Raw genomic sequence first — 15,304 nt, 5'->3', positions numbered from 1 at the left:
TCGTAGTGGCCCCACTGAGTTTTCTCAGTACAATAAGAGCGTACCGGACTCGGTACGAAATCCAATTTCGACATAGGCGGAAGCCATTTTCGAAAAAAGGGAGGGTTCTGAACCTTCCGGAACCCTAAAATCCCCAAATCCATCTCAATTAAACCCAACTTTTAAAAATTTTTATAGATTTTTCGCCGGAATCTCCGTTAATGTATCTTCGATTACGTGATCTTCATTTCCAAGTACCGAAATCCCCTTTTTCCTTTTTTTTTTTAAAAAAATCTTGATAATATCGAAGAAAATCATGCGATATCGTATGATATATCGTGTGATACAAATATTTTTTCTTTTTTAAAAACTTCCTGTTGTTTTCGTGTGGGTTTCGTGTCACTGGCCAGCGATACCGATAATATCGGCCGATATATTGGCCAATAGTGTTGATATTGCGAACACTAGTCAAATAATCTTGATATTGAAGGATACTTTGATGCAAATTGGGTAGGATCGCCAGATCTCCAAATCAACACTTTACAACATGCTATTGTACTTTTTTCGAATGTAATTTAGTTACTTGGAAGATTAAAAAACAAACAGTTGTTGCTCGATCCAATGCTGAGGCAAAGTATTGTCCTATGGCAAATACTGTATGCGAAATTATGTGGTCGAAAAGTTTGGTTATTGAATTGGGAAATCTTGTGAAGACTCGTGTGCATATGTATTGTGACAATCAAACTGCCATTCATATAGTTTTTATTCCTGTTTGTCATGAGCGGACAAAATATATTGAAGTTGAATGTCACTTTTTTCATGCGAAGGTTGTTGTTGGCATTATTTCCACTCCATTTGTTTCGTCTTCTGCTCAATTGGCAGATATCTTCACTAAGGCTCTTACCGTGGAAATTGGACGAAATATTCTTGGCAAGCTGGGTATGTTTGATATTGATATCCGTGCCTTCACTTGAGAGAGAGTGTAGACATCTACATATGGGCCTGTTGGACCTTTGTGTTGTATCTCTTTAAGTGATTTATGTTTTCCTCTTTCGTCCTCTTTTTTCTTTTTGTAATTGAACATCTCCACGTATTATAAATAAAGGGTTGGATGTCCAGCCCTATGGTGCTTTTTCTTCTTTCTCAAATTCTTTTCTTCTCTGACCATTAATTAGGCTACACATGTTATCTGGTTCATTCATATATCCTCTAGCACTCTTAGAATCCTATGGATGAGTTCAATGATGGAGGAAGTCGTTAGCAAGTCAAATACCATTTGCTATAACTTATTATTATTGGTTTTTTCTTTTTCTTTTTTTTTTTCTTTTTTTTTAAAATTTTTTTAAAGTAGAACTTACTAAAGTTTTCTGATTACTAACGGTTTTAAATTGAGTTATATCTATGGATAGAAAGGAGATCCAATAAAATTGCAGGTAGAGAAGTATCATAATCAGACCATCTAGGTTAAAAATGTTACAATAAGATTCTCAAATCCTAGGGGAAGTGATTAACAAATGCCATTTGCTAGAGACCAAACATGCATAATACAATTTTCTCAGAAGTGGACCCGCTTTGAAAGGAGATCCAATGGAATTGTTGTTAGAAGTGGGATTCAAACATTCTATATCAAATTAACAGCAATTTGATATGGAATGTTGGAAGAGAAATTATGTGAACCTTGACAGGCGGATGATAATATCCTCGAATTTTCACTTTGAACTAGTGGAGCCCATAGTTCACCGATCTAGACTATTGATCCAATGGGCACCTATGGATGGACCACGTGCCAAAACGCCTTCCAAATTGAGAGAAAGTGACCATGTAATTTTTGGCCTTTTCTTTTTTCCAGTTGAATATGGACCATTACTATGTTTCTATCCATCCTAGTCTATTGTAGGCCACTAGTTGAGTAGTAAGATTGTCCAAGGAAACTTTTGGGCTGTGTGGGGCCCATCAAACCAATGGTCTGGATCACTGAACCATGGGCTTCCCTTGTGCAAACTGAAAACCCAAGGATATGGAGTGAGGTTCATATAATTCCTCAAGTTTGAAAGGTTGCTTGAGCCGTATATTGTTTTTGCATTTTTTAATTACTTTTCTAAAGAAGCTAAGGGTCCAGTTGGGTAGGGAGTAGGCCCTTGTACACTCCACATTGGATTCGTACATGTGAAAGAGGCGTTTCCCCCATTGATTTAGAAATATGTAAAGTTTTTTTTTTTTTTAAGAACTGAAGAGATCAAATATTTTGATTAAGCAACAAAAAGCAGCACTTCTTGAGTAAAAATCTGATTTCGAAGGCATCAAACCCACCAAACCCAGTTTTTTTGCATCACTACCAATGTTGTCATATCGCATATGCGATCGTGTGCCATCGCATATGCCTGTGCGCATATGCGATCGCACAATTGCATATGCGGTCGCATATATATATTTTTTAATTTTTTTTGAAAAATTTTAAAAAATTAGAAAAATGGGGAGAAAATAAGCAAAAAATGAAAAAATATAAGAAAGTAGGGGGAACTTTCCTAAGTTAATAGATAAATAATTTTATATGCCCTTGCAATACATTTGAGTAAAATAAAACCAATTAAACAATGAATTAAATATTAAGTCATCAACATTCGACAATATAGTTAACAAATATCAATCAACAGTACAGTCAACAATCAAACATCAACACACTTAGTAAGTAAACAAGATGAAGAAGCTATTTATTTATTATTGATCTATTATAGTTTATAACAAAATAATAGTAAATGGTAAATGGCTATGCTACTGTATACACTGATCTATTTGTCATTGTAACATTTGATCACCACCACCATTGTCATCATCACCATCATCATCCGAGTCATCTTCTTCTTCCACATACACTTATTCTTCTTATGTTTCTTCATCATTTGTATGTACTAATACTTCATCAACATCCAATGGTGGATCTTCAACTTGATCATTATCATCTCTTCCTTTTATCTCCTCAATCTCTTCAACAGGTTGACTGCTACTACTCGCTCCCCGGCTCCCCCCTATCATTTGCCTTCGAGTTGTACCTTTTCCAGGTGTCGATTCGTATGCGGCATCTTCAACTTAGGCCCATGTCAAGTCCTCTTCTAAAAATACCGGGTCCTCCGTCTCTACGAGTCACTCGTTATTTGCATCCACCTCATCTAAGCATATGAGGTCATTGAAACCATGCTTTTCTTTCCTAGTCTGGAATCGTTCTCGCAATTTTTTATTGTATTGGACGAAGATCAAATCGTTGAGCTTCTTTTGCTCAAGGCGATTCCTTTTCTTAGTGGGAATCTGCATGAAAGAAAGCGCATTTGGTATTAGCTATTTAGTTAATTAATTTAGCTTACACTTATAAATTGAAGTTTACAATTACTAAACTTACCGCCTCGAACGTGCTCCAATTGCTCTCACAACCGCTGGCAGAACATGTGAGTCCAAAAATCCTCATAGCCAGCTTCTTTAGAAATGAATCCTTCCTGTTCGGGTCCACTCCATAGGCAACCTACCAGTCAGCTGAGAAAAACAATTTAAGTAAGTTAAACTTTGTAGATTACATTATAAAAAAAGTATTTGTAATTTAGCTGAGACATTCATAGTACTTACTAGGCAATTTCATTGTCTGATGCCTGATAAAGATCTCCCCTGAGAATATGCCATCACTCTTTATATAAAAGTCCAGTAAAGCGGAGATATTGTCCTGTTCTTCTTTATCTGGAATCATTCTTTCCAACACATTAATAAATCCAATCATATGCATAGTAAGTGCTTCTGCTGGATCAGGATAAGTGAATAAATAAGCTAGGTTAAGGATGTAAGAAGCCGAATACAATGGAGATGACATTTGGTTGCCCCACCTTCTATTTATAATATCTATAATTGGCTTGTAATCACACTCTCTATAGTTAAAATGGTCCATGATCTTATTACTCGCCCTCTCCATCGCATTATATATGTAACCTTTTAGTGTAAGTGCATGTGCACACTTCCCTATTCCCCTGCAGTGTACTATATGCTTTTTCATAATAAAATATTATGTGTTAGGGCATGCAAGCCTAACACACATAATCTCTCCCAAACTCTCCTCCTCTTTCTCTCTCAATATTCTCATCTCTTCTTCACATTATCCTCATCAAATCTTTTTCTACTTGGTATCAGAGCAAGTTCAAGGCATTCCGCATCCAACAGGTTGAGAGGCGACACGTCACCTTGCTGACGTTAGCAGCCGTACGGCTGACGTCAGCGTTGTACGGACGCATGGGCTCTGTTTGAGCTAAAAGTTTAGGGGTTTGATAGATCTTGATTTTAGAAGATTTGTCATGATTTTTTCAGAATTTATTGGACCTCATTTCATGGTATTTTGGGCGAAATAGAGAAATTCGAAAATCGGTTCCAGATTCCGTTTTTCTTCGATCTACCTCAAATCGGTAAGCTTTTCTTCGGTTTCTTTGCTCAAGATGGACCGAAATCTTCCTCCCAAGCTATCCATGGTGGATTTTTTACTTAAGATCAATGTTTGAGATGTTTTTATGCTTAAATGGGCGTGCGGCTAGGCCGTTTTTCACTCGGTCAGGCCCTATTTGACTGCGTTTCATGGTATTTTGGATGATTGATATTTGTTTGAGGTTTATCTCTTGTTATGTTGAAGGATTGAGTGAGATAGAGTTGTTTGAATCAATCTTTCTTGGCATAGGGGGTCTCTTGGCATAGGTTTATTTCTCTTGGACTCTATTATGGCTGACAAAGGGCCCTCATCTCTTGACATAGGGGTCTCTTGAATCTAACCCCTTGCAGATTACCTCCATTAAGTTGAATGGTGACAACTATCTTCAATGGGCACAATCTGTAAAAGTATTTTTAGGAGCCCGTGACAAGTTGTCGTATATTTTGGATGATTCCCCAAGCTCTACAGATATTACCTACAAGTCTTGGACAAAGGAGAATTATCAAGTTATTGCATGGTTGTTGAATAGCATAGATTCCTCGATTAGCCACTCAGTGATGTTTTTATCCTCGGCTAAAGGCATTTGGGATACGCTTCATGATATGTTCTCGGAATCTCAGAATTTTTCACGGGTATTCCAGCTTATTCAAGAAATTGGTCGGTTTCAACAAAACTCCAGATCCTTAAAAGACTACTATTCGACGCTTCGGGTATGTGGGATGAGTTGGATATGTATCAGCCTCTTCCTTCCAAATGTAAAGAGGATCATGAACATGCTCATAAGCAACGGGATGATACTCGTATCATGCAGTTCCTCGCTGGGTTGAGTTCTGATTATCTTCACGTTCGCGATCAGGTTGTTATGCAGGATCCTCTTCCCCCATTGATGACAGTCTATGCCATGTGTCAGCGTGTTATGATCTCTACTCTTCCTTCTCATTCATTTGTGCAACCCGAGCGTTCGGCACATCTTGTTGGCGATCAGTCCTCCCTTGGTCTTAGGGTACCATCCTTGAGCTCAGGGCGCAAGGAAGGCTTTTAGTGGTCGTGGTAGGCGTTTGAATCGCAGTCGCGGTGGCCGTAGTCTTCGTGGTCGTGGTGGACGTGGACGAGGGCGTAATGGTTTCCGCATTTGTTCACATTGCGGTGGAACTAATCACACTATTGAATATTCTTGGCGGTACATGATCGTCCTACATATCGCATTGCTTCATTGCTTCACTGTTGATTACGAGACACAGTCTTCTACCCCGACAGCTGAGCATTACTTCAGGAGTCTCTTATTATTTCTTGGGCGGCATATGATGCCCTTATGCGGCTTCACATTCGTGATATTCCCGAGCCTTCTCACGCAGCTTCGGCCCGGTCAGGTACCGCCCTTCTTGCGTCATCCTCTCCTACCTCCTGGGTCATTGACTCTGGAGCTTCCTCCCATATGACTGGTAAGTTGCAATTCTTTTCTTCTTATTCTTCTTCTTCTTCTCCCACTCAGTATGTCACAGTCGCAGATGGAACCCAATCTCCCATCTCTGGGATTGGTTCCATCCCTCTCTTCTTCCTTGTCTTTGTCCTCCGTATTGCATGTGCCTCGTTTTCCATTAAACTTATTGTCTGTTAGCTCTCTTACTAAATCACTCAATTGTTCCATCACCTTCTTTCCTTCTTATTGTTTGTTTCAGGACCTACAGACGAAGAGAGTGATTGGTGGGGGGCATGAGCGAGGAGGCATTTATCTTCTCGATGATGCCGCTTCTAGTACCCTTTCTCTAGATCAAGAGTCCATGACTCGGTGGCATTGCCGCTTAGGCCACCCATCCATTGCTAGATTGAGACTTTTATTTCCCTCCTTACCTGTCACTAAACCATTATGCTGTGATATTTGTGAATTATCTAAACATTATCGTGCTACGTTTCCTCCTAGTTCTTCTGGGAGGAAATCTCAACCTTTTCTTCTGGTTCACTCGAATGTTTGGGGACCAGCTTCGGTTACCTCGACTTTTGGATTTAGATATTTTGTTACCTTTATTGATGATTATTCCCGCATGACTTGGATTTATCTTTTGAAATCTAAAAGTGAAGTGTTTGATACGTTTAAAGTGTTTTATCATGAAGTGTACACTCAATTTCATTGTTCCATCAAATCCCTCCATTCTGATAATGAGGTAGAATACATGTCTACTGCCTTTCTGTCCTTCTTGCAAGAACGTGGTATTTTATCTAGGACGTCATGTGCTCGCACTCCTCAACAAAATGGTATTGCAGAACGAAAGAATCGTCATCTTCTTGACGTTGCTCGCACCCTTCTACTTGGTATGCATCTACCCAAACATTTTTGGGGTGATGCTCTTTTAACTGCTACTTTTCTTATTAATCGTATACCCTCACGTATTCTGTCTTATAAATCTTCATTTACTATTTTGTATCCTCATGATAACCCATTTCCTCTACCACCTAAAGTTTTTGGTTGTACATGCTTTGTTCAAATTTTGGATGGGAGTAATGATAAACTTAGTCCCAGGGCGATTAAATGTGTCTTTATAGGGTATACTCGGAGTCAGAAATGTTATAAATGCTTTGACCCATTGACTCGCAAGAAATATGTCTCTGCCGATGTCACCTTCTTTGAGGATCTTTCTTTTTTTTCCTCTCCAGGTAGATCCCTCTGTGATCCTCTTGCGCATCAGGGGGGAGTATAACTGTTATCCTCTTTCCACTAATGATCATGGGAAAACTCCTCTCCCTTCTATTCAGCATCCTGTTGGTGATATGGTTGAGCCTAAGCCTCTGCGGGTGTATCAGCGTCGAGATAAATCTTCACAAGCTTAGTCATCTACCCTTCCGCTCACTTTGGATGTTGGCTCAGGTGACTCTCCTTCCTCAAGTTTAGATCTTCCCATTGCCTTGCGCAAAGGGTCACAATCTTGTACTCAACACCCCATTAGTAATTTCGTTTCATATGATCATCTTTCACCGTCTTTTCAGTCGTTTGCAGCTTCCCTTTCATCACAGATTATTCCTAGATCTCTCTCACATGCTCTTCAGAGTCCTGATTGGATGAAGGCGATGATAGAAGAAATGTCTGCTCTTGAGAAGAATCATACTTGGGACTTTATGCCACTTCCTGTAGGCCATAAGCTTGTTGGCTGTCGATGGGTTTATACAATCAAGTTTCTTCCAGATGGCTCAATTGATCGCTATAAAGCCCATCTTGTTGCTAAAAGGTTACACACAGACTCATGGTGTGGATTACTTCGAGACATTCTCTCCGGTGGCTAAGCTTAATTCAATTCGTGTTGTGCTCTCCTTGGCCGTTAATTTATCATGGCCCTTGTTTCAGCTTGATGTTAAGAATGCATTTCTCCATGGGGATCTTACAGAGGAAGTTTACATGCATCAACCTTCTGACTTTGTTGCTTCTCACAACCCTGCACTTGTATGTCGGTTGAAGAAGGCTCTTTATGAACTCAAACAATCTCCATGTGCATGGTTCGAAAAATTTAGTCAGGCTCTCTTGGAGTTTGGCTTTGTTCATAGTCATGCTGATCATTCTCTCTTTATATGTCGTCGATCGACGGGCATCATGGTTCTCATTGTCTATGTGGATGATATTGTTTTGTCCGGTAGTGATTCTGCTGGAATGAGGGAGGTCAAAGATTTTTTGAAGACCAAGTTTGAAATCAAGGATCTTGGTCCTCTTCGTTACTTCCTCGGAATTGAAGTTGCTCGCTCATCATCCAAATTGGTCTTGTCACAACGAAAATATGCGCTCGATCTTCTCATGGAGACCGGCATGTTAGGGTGCAAGCCTGCTACCACTCCCATGGATACTTCACAGAAGCTTCGACCAGATGATGGTCCTCTCCTTATTGATCCCGAGATGTATCGACGACTTGTAGGCCGGCTTATTTACCTGACTATTACTCGCCCAGATCTCTCATTTGCAGTGGGGGTTGTTAGCCAATTCATGCAAGCTCCCTGTACTTCTCATCTCACGGCTGTCTACCGCATACTTCAGTATTTAAAATTAGCCCCGGGTCTTGACCTCTACTTTCAGTTGCATGGTCATCTTCATCTTTCTGGCTATTCCGATGCTGATTGTGCAGGTAATACTTTTGATCGCCGCTCTACATCCGGCTTCTGTACCTTCCTAGGTGGCAATCTTATAACCTGGAAGAGCAAAAAGCAGCCAGTTGTTGCCCGGTCCTCAGCTGAAGCTGAATATCGTGCTATGGCTCATGCGACATGTGAACTTGTGTGGCTTCGCAATCTTCTTGAAGAACTTGGCTATCCTCCTTCGGGTCCTATTCCTCTTCACTGTGACAATCAAGCAGCTATCCATATTGCTCGTAACCCAGTTTTCCACGAGCGAACCAAGCATATTGAGGTTGACTGTCACTTTATTCGGGAGAAAGTTGCTTCTAAGGAAATTGTCACTCCTTTTGTTCGATCTGGGGATCAACTTGCTGATGTTCTTACAAAATCCTTGAGTCGAGATGCTCTTCATCGTGTTCGTGACAAGTTGGGCATGATCAACATCTATGCTCCAACTTGAGGGGGAGTATAGAGAATGCTAGTGTATTATATTTATAGTGTGTCCTTTTAGTGTAAGTGCATGTGCACACTTTCCTATTCCCCTGCAGTGTACTATATGCTTTTTCATAATAAAATATTATGTGTTAGGGCATACAAGCCTAACACACATCATCTCTCCCAAACTCTCCTCCTCCTTCTCTCTCAATATTCTCATCTCTTCTTCACATTATCCTCTTCAAATCTTTTTCTACTCCTTGCAGTGAGTGGTCATGATCAATCAAGGCAGACCCCACCATATGATCTTAATCCAATTAGTTAGTTTGAGAATAAATTTTAGCGCATTTACCACTTGTGTCCAAATACTTTGCGAAATAATTTTTTGTTGAACCTATTTCCCTTCAGCTTTCTTTAACCAATGCCCACTTGTAAAATCGGCCGACACTACAAAGCTTCAAAGTTCTGATTTTTTTTTGTTTATAATCTTTATAGTGTTAAAAAGGCTATAGCGAAATGGGTGATGGCTGGATGTAGCAAATTACCCCCAATGTGTTTTATCATTCGATTGAAAAGGACATGTTTGTACATAAAGACTGATTCTTCTAGCCCTTGCGATCACATTTAAAAATAACTTACTTATATCTTCCAACATCATATCAACACAATGGGCTGTACAGGGGGTCCAAAATAAACGATGCCTCTTCTTAATAAGAAAATGGCCGGCCAATACATACAAGGTTGCATTATCTGTAATTACCTGTATAACATATTCCTCACCAATTTCCTCAACTACATTATCCAGTAAGTTAAACAAGTATTCTTCAATATGTGAATGACCCGATGCGTCCACGGACTTCAAGAACATTGTCTTAGCTGGACAATTTACCAAAAAGTTAATGAGAAACCGACCGGATCTATCGGTCCATCCATCGGCCATGAGTGAACACCTATACGTTTTCCACGATTCCTTATATTCAGCTATAAAGGATCATGTATAATCAACTTCGGTTTTGAGGTATGTCTCCCTCATTTCATGATATGATGGAGATTTAAGCACATGTTCAAATTGACTTATAGCCTCAACCATAACTTTGAAGCTTCTCGATTTAACTGCGTTGAAAGCAATGTCGGTTTGGTAAAACCACTTAGCAATATATTGAATAGTGGTTTTCCTATCTTTTTGTTTATACCGGCTTTTTAAAGTTATTTGAGCCGGCCCTTTGCCCCGACCCCTTTGGTCGACCACATCCTCGGGGTGTGGTCTACACCATCTATCCATGGGCCTATGCTCTCATGCTTTTTTCGAAGCTGTTGGTTGTGGTCTAGACTGGTCTATCGAATTAGAGGGAGTGAGACTAACTTCATTTACATCAACTACGTTTATATCTTCATACGCGTCTTGTTTCATATATTCCTCGTGACATAGGACACTATCACATCTCTTTCTTGATTGTTTATCCATATACTCCATGATCTCCCTTCGGATTTGTGGAGTAATTTTGTCACATGCTTTTCCATTTGATCCCAGTAAATGTGTAAGGTGTTGCTTCTGCCGCGCAATGCCATCGGAACCCACATAACTCACATACTATGTGAGTTTTATCCATATCACTATGATAGTGCCCATACTTCCAACCCGGGTCATTCGACTTGGGTTTCAAAGAGGAAGATTGAGAAGAAGATGTGATGTTGGTGTGTGTATTGATTCTTCTTGTTATAACTTGTAGGTTGTAAACTAGTAAAAACTAAAGAGTCAAGAGACTAAAGAGATGAGAGAGAGAGAGTTACACTTAAGAGAGAGAGAGAGAGAGAGAGAGAGAGAGAGAGAGAGAGAGAGAGTTACACAACACAATCACAAAAACACAAATTACACAATCTAAAATTCAGAAATCGGAAGTATATTTTTCACTTGACTTCTTATCTTCACTCGTCTTGACTTGAGTCTTGAGTCTTGAGAATGTTATAGACTTGTACTCTTGTAACTTGTAAGTAACAAACTAAAAAAAATTGTTTTGAGTCTCGACTCTTGAATGTAAAGCAAGAGAGAGTGGTGGGTATATGAATATGATTATGATATTTAGAACTTAGAAGAAACTAGAAAGAGATAGGATAGAAGTAGAATTAGAAAATGTAATGTGAGACTTGAGTTGACTTGAATTCAATTTCGATGTATTATTGAATCTTGCTTACTTTACTTTCTTGATTCTTGAATCCTTGATTGATACTTTAAACTTGAAAGTTGAAAGAAATATGGAGCTTGGGCCTTGGAATTATGTAAGAGAGAATGAGAGATTTGAAAGTGTGTGTGTGTGTGTGTGTGTGTGAGAGAGAGAGAGAGAGAGAGAGAGAGAGAGAGAGAGAGCAAATATGAGTGTTTTGAATGCCTTTTTATAAAGAAAAAAGGAAGATTTTTTATTTTTATTTTTTAATTTCCAATGGTCAGATTTCTAACCATCGGCGAATATGCGATCACATATTCGCACACATGTGGCATATGCAATCACATATGTGCAGAAATCGCATATGCCATTGTCGCATATGAGATTTCTGTTGCACTGTGCGCATATGCGAATGTGCGATCGCACATGACAACATTGATCACTACCCAAACAAACCCCAAGGAAAGCTTCCAATTACAAGCTGATCTAACAATTTTGATCCAACCCTTTCATGATTTTGTTGTTTGATTCAGTTTTTAGAGCTTCACGTCCTTTTTTGAACTTTGATGTCATAGTTGTTAGAAAGAAGGAAAGTTACAAAGGCGAACACTAAGAGAGAGGTGTCAAGACAGGCATTGCATCCATAGGGATCTCTAACTTGAAGTTCTCTACGTGAAGTGGTGCAGTAATTGAAATGCTTGCTCCATTAAGGCAAAAGATGCCAATGCACACTGAAGATGCATTTAACAAGATGTTTGATGCACTTCTTTTCTTTTCTTTTTTAGAAAGGTGGGAGCACACTACCTGAATTTTATTTATAAAACAATGGATTAAAATAACTTGTTAACTTGCATTTTGGACTTGGACCTGAACCTTGACCCGACCCCAAGACCTGATAGGTGCCTAAACCCGATCATATTTGTGTGCAATGCCTTGAATATGGTATCCTGAACCCAACCCAACAAGACCCTTACCCCCTAGTGAGTTCAGATCAGGGTTTGGTACAAGCACGCACACACACGTCCCTTACCCATTTATGGAGCCAGGACATGGGTGAAATAGTACTTGACCTTTGACCACCCTAGCCTTGGGGCCTGGGCCCTTTTAAGAAAAGAGGTTGTCGGCGCCTTGTTATCCAAGATTGTGAGTTGGGGGTGTGCATTTCTAGTGAATCGGGAGCGGATAAGCCTAAGGTGAAGCGGTTTGACCCTGGATTACGATTTTGGAAACTTAATTTTGACATCTTCTCTTTTAGTAATCTGGGTCATCTTGGGGTGGGAGGTCTTATCCTTCATAATAAGGGATAGTTTGCAACACTTTTAGTGGTCCAATGAGCATTGGATATTCAAATTGGGCAGGAGCTTTAGGGTTAAAATAAGGCCTCAATTCTATCATCATTGGAATTTTGTTGTGGAAGGTGGCTCAATTGCCATTTGATGGGATGTTGGTGTTAATTCTAAATTTCTAACACTTGAAGACTCACTTTTATCTTTAATGGCATTCGCAATGTCTCTTGTGGATTAAATAATCACCACACCATATAAGCAAAGATGTCAAGGGCTTGGAGGATTTGCTTATTGTAGGAATGTCAAAGTCAGTTTTTTAGTGAAGACTCTAGAGCAATGTTGTCCATATCGTTATCGCATAATGTATCACACCCTTGGAATATGAATACATATCGGTTATCGCATGGGATATATCGGTTGTAACACATAACGTAACGTTGTTGTTGGGAAACATGGGGAAACATTGGGAAATTGGCGAAGTTTTCAATAAAACTTCAAGGATTGTTAAAAAAGACATCAATACACACTTAGAAATCAAAATATCACAAAAAACAAGAGCATATAATAGGTTTCTTTTGTATAGGGTCCTAATCTATGTGCTATCTAACTGAACTGATGCAAGTATATTCAAAGTCAATTCGTATAATTTACAAATGTAGGAAGACATGTATGGAAACACAAGCAATACATTCAAAAGCAAAAGAAAAAGTAGAAAACTAGAAATATAACTGTAAATGATGTGTGTGGTTGTTGGCTTAGACCCACATAGAATTGTGCATACATTAGGAGTGAAATTTTGAATTAAAAAAAAAAAAAAAAACTCTAAAATGAGAGCTAATTGACTGTTGATAGAAGTGGAATTTTGAAAAAAAAAATTATAATTTTCATCATCCCTAAATTACCAAGATTCACTAGATCAGGTTACATACATGTTTGATTTCATGTTTGTACAATAATATTGCAAATGATTTGGGAAATTTTGAAATTTTTTTGAAATTTCCCCAATTTTCTGCAAAATGGCCAATATTCCTTAAAATCCCAAAATTAGAGTGTATGTGATGATGATTTCATCAAACACTCCTAAATACTCTAAGATGGGGGCCAAATGACCGCTGATCGAAGTGGAATTTTGAAAAAAAAAAAAATTTTGAAAAATTCCAAATTACCAATAATCACTAGATCAGGTCACATATATGTTTGATTTCATGTTTGGACAGTAAGATTGCAACCAATTTGGAAAAAAAGGGAAATTTTGATTTTTCCTTTTTCCCTAAATCAGCCCATCTCCCCCAAATCTCAAAATTGAAGCTCCAAATCTATGATTTTTCATACATAACATGAAAATCATGGATTTCTAACTATTTGACACTAATTTCACATGATTTTACAGTTAAAAAAATGGATCAAAACTTGAAAATGTTCACCAGATAAAAAAGGGCCTCCAATCAACTTGAATCTTGATTTTGACTTGAAATTTGTTTTTTTTTTAAGGGATTCAAGATGAAGGGTTGAAATCCACAAAATCTAGTTAAAAGCGGAGAGGAATCAAGAAAAGGAGATTTAGAATGAGTTTTTTTTTTTTTTTTCAAATTTTCTGAAGAAAGCCCAGAACTTCACATGTTCTGTGCGATATCGGTTGACCAATATCATCAATGTCAAGAATTTTATAAAAAAGACTAGTGATATCTCACAATATCTGCGATATTATGCAAGTCATTGCAATATCATGCGATATCTTTTGCGATACGAAGAATTTAGATACTACCTTGGGGTTTTGTATCGCCCAGGTGGGATGCACGATATAATGTGGGATATATCGGCCAATATTGTCAATATTGAAAACACTGCTCTGGAGTTTAGACCTAGAGTGTTGTATCTTTGTTTGCTTCTTTTGTAATATTATGTTGTTATTCAAAACAAGAAGCCATAATTCTTCTCACTTCTTATTTGCAGGAGGTCAAGGATACCAACAGGAGAAGTTGTTGTTTGGGGCTTGATTGCAGCCAATGTAGCTGTTTTCATATTATGGAGGATTGCAGATCCTATATTTATGATGAAGAACTTCATGGTCAGTCGTACCTAGTTTTTATTGAATCAACTGTAGCAAAAGAATGCCACTTGTTTGCGCTTTCTTTGGATTCTTCCATGGTCAGTAACCTAGTTATTATTGAATCAACTGTAGCAAAAGAATGGCACTTGTTTGTGCTTTCTTTGGATTCCACCATATGAGCTTTTGCTTAGAAAGTAAACCTTAACAGCATTAGCATTTCATGCTCCTCAAACTTACTTTTCATCTTATTATCTGATAAGAGTACATGTATGCACTCAATGAGCTTTTCTAACCTGCTATGCACCTGTCAACCTTTACACAGCCATATGTGGTACAAGCTGTGGGTTTGACCTGACCCAAAAAATAAGGCTGGTCAACTCATCAGGCTGACCAAACATGTACAGGAAGTCAGGAACAATGGGTGGTTTAAATGAAATTGCCAACTGTCCACATTCAATGTAGACTTATGGCGTGCCCAATGATTGGATCTGCCTGCTTTTTAGGGCCAGATCATCGACATGGTGGCAACCCACCTGCTGCATGGCTTGGATTTCCCATACACCTGGGAGGTTGGCTAATGTGACCACTTTTAGTGGCGTTTGGGCTTAAGAAAGCTCTACATCCATCACATGCTAAGTTCTTGATGTTTTGATGCAGATTTCTTTAGACAACTTTACAAGCGGGCGTATTCACACACTGATCACTTCCGCATTCAGTCATGTTGAGGCTTGGCATCTCTTCTCCAACATGTTTGGTCTATACTTATTTGGTACTAGTGTATGTTAATATACCTTTACATTCCTCTTCTCTATTAGCATCTATGTTTTCCGATAGTTATGACTCACAA

At 38.7% G+C, this 15,304-nt stretch overlaps 1 protein-coding gene across 4 annotated transcripts in view; it reads left to right on the top strand.

Annotated features, from left to right (window-relative positions):
* Window positions 1-15,304, top strand: part of LOC131219391 (RHOMBOID-like protein 12, mitochondrial) — a 58,956-nt gene that overhangs the window by 14,774 nt on the left and 28,878 nt on the right. For all 4 annotated transcript variants that reach the window (XM_058214500.1, XM_058214498.1, XM_058214499.1 and 1 more), the window contains exons 2-3: window positions 14,361-14,475; window positions 15,115-15,234. In XM_058214500.1, coding sequence (XP_058070483.1) covers window positions 14,361-14,475; window positions 15,115-15,234 — 235 coding nt within the window. The remainder of the gene's footprint in view (window positions 1-14,360; window positions 14,476-15,114; window positions 15,235-15,304) is intronic.

This window comes from Magnolia sinica, chromosome 11, assembly GCF_029962835.1.
Source record: "Magnolia sinica isolate HGM2019 chromosome 11, MsV1, whole genome shotgun sequence".
Classification (NCBI taxonomy): Eukaryota; Viridiplantae; Streptophyta; class Magnoliopsida; order Magnoliales; family Magnoliaceae; genus Magnolia; species Magnolia sinica.
This window is presented reverse-complemented; position numbering and strand designations above follow the sequence as displayed.